Raw genomic sequence first — 8,400 nt, forward strand, 5'->3', positions numbered from 1 at the left:
TTATGCTAAATGAAGGAAGCCAGTGACCAAAGATTCCATTTACATGTGTGATTCCCTTTATATGAACTACCCGGAATAACTAAATGCACAGACACAGACTGGTAGTTGCCAGGGGCTGGAGAAAGGAGGGGATGGGGAGTGGCTGCTTACTGGGGCAGGAGTTTTATTTTCTGGTATTGAAAGTGTTTTGGAATTAGGTAGAAGAGGCTTCCCTGATGGCTCAGATGGTAAAGAGTCTGCCTCAATGTGGGCAACTTGGTTTTGATCCTGGGTCAGGAAGATCCTTTGGAGAAGGAAGTGGCAACCCACTCCAGAATTCTTGCCTGGAAAATCCCATGGGAGGAGCCTGGCAGGCTACAGTCCATGGGGGGAGCAAAGAGTTGTACATGACTGAGCGACTTCACTTCAGAATTAGGTAGAAGTGGTGGTCCTACCACACTGTGAATATATTAAAAGCCACTGAACTGCGTGCCTTAAAGTGGTTAATTTTACTTCACATGAATTTCAACTTTGGTGTAAACTAAAAGTTTGTGTACCTTAAAATTCATGTTAAAACCTAACACCTAATGTGATGGTATTTGGAGGTGAGACCTGTGAGAAGTGATTAGGTCATGATGGCAGAGCCCTCATGGATAAGACTAGCACCCTTATAAAGGAGACCTCCAGCTTCCTGGGTGGCTCAGTGGTAAAGAATCTGCATGCCAATGCAGGAGACGCAGGATCAATCTGTGGGACAGGAAGATTGCCTGAAGAAGGAAATGGCAACTCACTCTAGTATTTTTGCCTGGAAAAATCCCATGGACAGGAGCCTGGCTGGCTACAGTCCATGGGGTCATGAAGAGTTGGACATGACTGAGCAACTGAGCAGGAACCAAAGGAGACCTCAGAGAATTCCCAGCCCCCTCTGCCATGTGGGCACCCAGCAAGAAGACGGCCAGCTATGAGCCAGGAAGCCAGGCTCTCACCAGACACTGAATTTGCTGGCCCCCTGATCTTGGACTTTCAGCCTCCAAAACAGAAATAAATTTCTGTTGTTTATAAGCCATTCAGTCTACGGTATTTTTGTAATAGCAGCTAGAATGAACTAAGGCAAACTGAATAACAAAAAACAAAGCAAAGCAAAATGCAGCCGCTCCCCCATGCAGGCAGCTAGGCTGGTTGATGAGAGACGGGCCCTTCCCCCAACACCCATCTCCTCTGTGTAACTCAGAGGGGCCTTCCCCCCTCAGGATCTGGGGACTGAGGGAAATGCCTTCCATCCTCTCTGCTGATACCTGGGATACTGAGGGAACAGCTAGGATTTCCTCCTCGCCTTACCCCTGAGTCAGCTCCAGCACTTTGTACCATGTGACTTGGCCCCACTACTTAACCTGTCAACCTTCAGCCTCCTCAACGATTTACACCTGCTTGCAGGGTTGATGTGATGATGAAGTAAGATAAGGAGGGAGACCTCGTTGGTAGTCAGCAGATGAGAAGATTTGACACCATCATTTTTATGCTCTAAGTACCTCTGGGACAAGAAAGAAAAAAAATTCTTTTCTTGTTCTCAGTTCAATTCAGTTCACTTCAGTCGCTCAGTCGTGTCCGATTCTTTGTGACTCTGTGAACCGCAGCATGCCAGGCCTCCCTGTCCATCACCAACTCCTGGAATTTATTCAAACTCATGTCCACTGAGTCGGTGATACCATCCAACCATCTCATCCTCTGCCGTCCCCTTCTCCTCTTGCCTTCAATCTTTCCCAGCATCAGGGTCTTTTCCAAGGAGTCAGTTCTTTGCATCAGGTGGCCAAAGTATTGGAGTTTCAGCTTCAGCATCAGTCCTTCCAATGAATATTCAGGATTGATTTCCTTTAGGATGTACTGGTTGGATCTCCTTGCAGTCCAAGGGACTTTCAAGAGTCTTCTCCAATACCACAGTTCAAAAGCATCAATTCTTCAGCACTCAGCTTTCTTTATGGTCCAACTCTCACATCCATACATGACTACTGGAAAAACCATAGCTTTGACTAAATGGGCCTTTGTTGGCAAAGTAACATCTCTGCTTTTTAATATGCCGTCTAAGCTGGTCATAGCTTTTCTTCCAAGGAGTAAGCGTTTTTTAATTTCATGGCTGCAATCACCATCTGCAGTGATCTTGAAGCCCCCAAAAATAAAGTCAGTCACTGTTTCCCCATCTATTTGCCATGAAGTGATGGGACCAGATGCCATGATCTTAGTTTTCTGAATGTTGAATTTTAAGCCAATTTTTTCACTCTCCTCTTTCACTTTCATCAAGAGGCTCTTTTGTTCTTCTTTGCTTTCTGCCATAAGGGTGGTTTCATCTGCATATCTGAGGTTATTGATATTTCTCCCGGCAGTCTTGATTCCAGCTTGTGCTTCATTCATTAGTCACTCAGTCTTGTCAGACTCTTTGTGATTTGATGGATTGTAGCCCGCCAGGCTCCTCTGTCCATGGAATTCTCCAGGCCAGAATACTGGAGTGGGTAGCCTTTCTCTTCTTCAGGGGATCTTCCCAACCCAGGGATCGAAACTGGGTTTCCTGCATTGCAGGCAGATTCTTTACCATTTGAGCCACGAATGAAGCCCCATTGTAAACCACTGTTGTTTTAGTCACTAAACCGTGCCCAACTCTTTTGTGACTGCTCCCCCCCGCCCATGGATTGTCTCCTGCATTGGCAGACAAATTCTTTACCACTGAGCCATGTAAACCATAATTTATTTATAAAATCAAGACCAAATCCAGTCTACTGCCTGTTTTTGTACAGTCCATGAGCTAAGAATGGCTTTTACATTTTAAAATAATTGATTAAGAATATATGACATGTGAAACTTCATTAATTTCAAATTTCAGTTTCCACAAATAAAGTTTTATTGAAACACAGCTGTGTTCATCCATTATGTATTAGCTGTGGTTGCTTTTGAGCTCCAGTGGCAGAGGTGAGTAGTGGGGGTAGACACTATCTGAAGAGAAATGCCTAAAATATTTATTATCTTCACTTTAAATTTTTTTTTGCCAACCCTGTCTCTAAACATACCACCAGTGCGCCTGAGGTCACTCAACTCATGCTTGCCATCTTGAATATTAGTATAATTTCTTGATGGATAGACAGAGATCTTCTACACATCCATGTGTAAAATGAGAATGATAGCATCATCGCATGAAGTTGTCATGAGTATTAAATAACTTAGTGCATGAAAAGCAGCTAGAACAGTGCTGGGCATTATAAGTGCTCGATAAATGTGAACTCTAGTTCTGTTAGCATATACACATGAATTTAGATAAATAATAGAAGACCAAGACTTCTTCCCTCCAAATTTATTTTGGGATGTGCTGTAAACAGTTTGAAATGTCCCTTTAAGAACTTTCTGGCTTCCCCAGTATTGGATGGCATGACAAATTCTCCTTCACAGAAGGTACAAGCGGAACAGAGCTGGAGGGGCTTTGGGAACCTTCCCTCTTCAGAAAGTGTGCTCACACCAGGATGTATCTGGCTCTCAGTAGAACTGGCCCATGTTTCTTGGGAGTGAAGTGTCCAAGCCACTGTTCATCCATATTTCCTGGATGATCTGCTCCCTGCGCTCAATCCTTTCTGCCAACTCTGCAGCCTCTATGGAACTGTAGACAGGATATGTAGTCCTACAAAACCCAGACAGTTCCCCTGGGAAGTCGGAGTCAGAGGAGTCCTCCTCCCCCTCCTCATCCTGGCTGTCCTCCTCGGCCTTGTCACTTCCTGGCACAAGGTGCTCCCTCGCCAGCTGCAGCTCCTGGAAGTCCTTGGTGCAGGACACTCTGATGACCAAAGCACACAACGTGAGTGCCAGACCAACGCAGACACTGGACACGAACAGCAGGGCGGCTCTCTCGGGATGGGCTGCAAAGGCAAGAGAGCACATCAGGACCCAGAGGAGCCGCCAGTCCTCAGCAGGCCTAAGTCCCATAGAAATGGTTATGTGCCCAGGCAGGAGGGTAACGCAGAATCCCAATCCTGGACAGAATCTCTGAGACCATCCACACCTAAGAGCATATACCCCTACTAATTAAAACAAACAAAAAAGCAGTTTGGAGCATGTATAGTCAATATATGTATGTTTATGAGAGGGCACATACCAAAGGACCTGAGAAGCTGAACCTTCCTGAGTTCATATGCAGACCTGCCACTCACTAGTTGTGTGACTTTTGACAAATTACATCACCTCTCTCTGCCTCAGTTTTTTTCACCTGTAAAATGGAGCCCAAAGCCCCTTTCTATCATAAAGTTGAGTTACTTTCTATGATGCTCTCAGAACACTCAATGACACATAACAAATGTTTAAGAAGCTGTCAGCTATTATTCATTGTAGTAAACTTTGAAAAATGAATTACATATAAAGTATGAGTGTAAGTCCTAAGATATTAAATGTTACACAGCTTAATTTCTTTCAGATTAAAAAATAAATATAAATAAAGGTTCTGGTAATGAAAGTTCAACATCCAAATGATTGTATAATAGGAATAGAAGTAATGCTAATTTGTACTATGTACCCTGGTCTAAATCCTAATATATGTTTAATCCTTACACTAGCCCTATGTGGAAAGGACTACTCCTCTTCAGCTCTGTATCCCTGGAGGTACTAGCATTCCCATTTGGGGAAGTAACAATCCAGTTAACTTTCCTATAATATAGATCAGGATCTGACAGATTTTTTTTCCTATAAGGGGTCAGATAGGACCTATTTTAGGCTTCGTGGGCCTCAGGATCTGTGTGGCAACTTCTCAGCTGTGCTGTTGTAACATGAAAGATGATACAGATATGGCTGTGTTCTAATAAAACTTTATTTACAAAACCAGCCTGTGGGCTATACTTTGTGAATCCCCAACATAGAGACTCAGACTGAGGTCAGGGGGTGGCATGGGGAGCCACCGTCTGAGCTTGGTTGGCTTCTTTAGGTGGAGCCAGGACAGGAACCCAGCTCCTGAGCTGTGAGCAGCTTGTGAGATGAACATCTGCAACCACTGGCACGTGCTCCTACGTCTCCACAGAACCATCCTCCTCCAGGCACACAGCCTCCTGTTCACTCCACTTGAATAACGACTGTTGGCTCTGCTGCCTCTGTCCTTCCCAGAGACACAGACTGGAGGTTCAGATCTCAACGGCTGTTACGTTTCATGTCCAGTCAAGAAACCCAGGCCCTGTGATCTGACGGGAGAGCTCTAAGTGGGACACGTTATCTTCGTGAAACGTGAAACTTCCCCGGTTGGCTTCCTTCACTCGCAGTTCAAGTCACTGGTGAAGTCACCAGCCTCAAATGTTCTTTGTTGCCACCAGCCCTCTGAGCACAGTCTCATCACTCTCCCTAAGTCACAGAAGTCTGAACGCGAAGCTGATTTTGGCGGGGAGAGGGGCAGTGAGCTGTGTCTGCAATGCAGACAATATATTGTAACATTAAAACTAGTAAATTTTAAATAAAAATATTAAAACATTATAAAAATAACAACAACATATTTTTCCCAAGAGTTAAGGTTATTTTGATTCTGGAAGTGTTGTTAGTCACTCAGTCCTAACTCTTTGCAACCCCGTGGACTGCAGCCCACCAGGCTCCTCTGTCCATGGAATTCTCCAGGCAAGAATACTGGAGTGGGATGCTATTCCCTTCTCCGGGGTATGTTCCCATCCCAGGGATGGAACCCACATTTCTTGCACTGCAGGCAGGTTCTTTACTGTCTGAGCCACCAGGGAAGTGCCAAGATAGTTTGAAGATTTGGTCGACTGGAGGCACATCTTTTGTGTTCTATTTCTGCGAGTGGTGGTAGAACTGGGATTGGGAGATGCTGGCATTTGGGACACAGTTGTGAAGCCATTAAGCCAGAATATTACAGAAAATGATGCTAAGACCCAAGGCCCTTATCTGAGGGGGCAAATCCTTTCTCCTTCTCCCCTTGCATGTCAAAGCCTCTGCTGGGAGTGGACTGCACTGTCACCTTCCTTTCCCTCAAATCCTCCTCCTTTCTTGTCCCTGCTGCCTCCTGCCCCCCACCTCCCCGCACTGCCCCACCAAACCTCTGGATCATTGTCTTCTCCAATCCCTCCTGTCCTCATGGTTCTGATATGGGCTTTCGGTGCAGCCATAATTCAGCTTCCCCTTCTCCTGTGAAAGCGTCAACTTTGAGCCCACCAACAGCCAGGCCAACAACATCACCTCCTGCCATGCTTGCAAGGACTGCTGCCGATGGCCAAACGGACTCCCACCCGTTTGTGACCTTTTCCAGCCAGCCCCATTCAGGACAGGCCAGTTCCAGGCAGAAATACCCGGAGCTGGTCAAGCTTCTGGGAAACAGTGATCACCCACAGCCCCCTTCTCTCCTTGCCCACAAGACCATAATTCCCAGCAAGGGTTTCATGGGCGAAGGAGCTCAGGCCAGGACAGAGGCCTGCCTCTGCTCCAGACAGGTGAGCTAGTTACTGTTTCCCCTTCCTTCCTCTCTCTCTCCTTCCCCAACCCTATTTCTTTTTTAAAGAATTAAACTAACCATGTTGTTGTTTAGTAGCTAAATTGTGTCTGACTAGTCTCGATCCTGTGAACTGTAGCCCTTCAGGCTTCTATGTCCAGGGGATTCTTCAGGCAAGAATACTGGAGTGGGTTGCCAGTTCCTTCTCCAGGGGATCTTCCCGACCCAGGGATCAAACCCACACCTCCTGCTTGGTAGGCAGGTTCTTTACCACAGAGCCACCAGGGAAGCCTTAGGATATGACACATTCTCTTTATGGGTCAATATATGGCCTTCCTTTGTCTTAATTCATTCAATTAAGCAATTTAAATTCTGTTACCAGCACCTGTGCTGTGAATACGCCCCCTGAGTGGGAGCTGGACCTTAACAATACCTGTGTCTAACCTGTGGGTTCCCCTCCCACCAGCCTCCCCTCACATCAAGGTAACTACCAGCTACATTCCATGGTCATTCCTCCCCTGCTTGCCTTTTTAATACAGCATTCTGCATCTCTATGTATTCCTAACAGCTTTATGAAAAGGGTGTAACATTACAGCTTAATGTCTGGGCTTTGGCGTTTGCTTTGAACCCAACAGTATATGGCTGCATGCTACTCCGCTGTCTTGAAGGCACCGGTTCGTTCACGCAGTTGCCAGGCGGCGGGCATCCGGGGGCTGCCAGGTTCCTTCTGTGGGCCTTAGAGCCGCGACCACTCCTGCAGATGTCCCTGGGTCAACACGTGCAAGTGTTTCTCCCCGGTGCTGACCTAGGAGGGCAACTGAATGAGTTGTAAGATGTGTGACTTTGGGGAAATGTGGCCAGGGTGGCTTCCGGAGCGGCTGCAGTGCCTGAGAAATCGCGTGACTCGTCTTCTCCAGCACTAGGTATGGACAGGATTCTAGCTTTTTCCCAATCATATGGGTACAAAACTGTATCTCGCTGTGGCTTGACTTGTATTTATTTCCCCAGTCCCCAATTATGTATCCATCTCTTCAGATGCTTACCTAGTCTCTCTTGTCAAAATGCTGGCTCATGTCACATGCCCACTTTTAAAACTGGGTCTGCGCTAGGTATATCTATGTATACATACAGGGTCCATATATTGTTGATATTAGGCATTAGACAGCATATACATGGTGAATGACCTGTATTTTCCTATCACTAAGGTGTCTTTGGATCTAGTGAACTTATCTGAAAAACAGGAAGGATAACACTTCTCCACCTTTCCCGCACCCAGCTGCTCTCCTCTCTCCTTTCCTGCCCTCCTCATTCATTTTCCCCATTGGAATTGTAATCTTTTAAAAAATGCACATCAGATCGCATCCTTGTCCTACTTAAAACCTATAACCCTCTCTCTCCGCCTATAAGATAAAAAGCAAACCCTGATCACACCTATGAAGCCTGCTAGAACCTGGCTGGTGCAACCAGCCTCCTCAAGTTCAACTCCAAAGCTCGAGCCCCTGCTTTCTGCTTTCCGGCCACTGGCCTCTCTCCAGCCCTCACAGGAGCCAGATGACTTGGCACCTTGGTGCTTTTGCACACGCCGTTCCTTCTGCCTGGAATGTTCTTTCTCCCCCTCCTCATCCAGGCCTCTGTGCCCCATGCCCAGCCTGGACTCAGTCCCCCTGTCATTAGGTCTCATAGCCTCTCGAATGTCGCTAAGTCTCTGAGTGTATTTTATCCTTTCTCACCGCAAAGAATGCAAGCTCCCTGAGCACTGGGGCTGAACGGCCTTGTTCTTCACCCAGTCCCCAGTGCCCAGTCCTAACTGAGGGTGACACAGCTCTCTGCTGAGTGCTGGAAGGGAGTGGCCGTGGATCTACAGCACTAGGCTTGGTGGCCTAGGGTCGTGGGCTCCATGATGTTAGCTGCCTTTCTTCCTCTCTCCCTCTGCTCTGGGGGGTAGGGGTGGGTGGGGCTGGGGATCTGGATTC

The 8,400-nt window shown here is 46.7% G+C and overlaps 1 protein-coding gene across 3 annotated transcripts in view; it reads right to left on the reverse strand.

Annotated features, from left to right (window-relative positions):
- Positions 1-3,301: 3,301 nt before the first annotated feature.
- EVA1C (eva-1 homolog C (C. elegans)) overlaps positions 3,302-8,400 on the reverse strand; it is a 102,391-nt gene continuing 97,292 nt past the window's right edge. For 2 of the 3 annotated variants that reach the window (XM_010862301.1, XM_010862300.1), the window contains one exon: positions 3,302-3,872. In XM_010862301.1, coding sequence (XP_010860603.1) covers positions 3,496-3,872 — 377 coding nt within the window. In that variant the 3' untranslated portion in view covers positions 3,302-3,495. Of the gene's footprint in view, positions 3,873-4,751; positions 5,397-8,400 lie in introns of those variants that run through there. The other variant, XM_010862302.1, reaches the window with a different exon arrangement.

The sequence above is a fragment of the Bison bison genome, unplaced genomic scaffold, assembly GCF_000754665.1.
Source record: "Bison bison bison isolate TAMUID 2011002044 unplaced genomic scaffold, Bison_UMD1.0 scf7180017864481, whole genome shotgun sequence".
In the NCBI taxonomy this organism is placed as follows: Eukaryota; Metazoa; Chordata; class Mammalia; order Artiodactyla; family Bovidae; genus Bison; species Bison bison.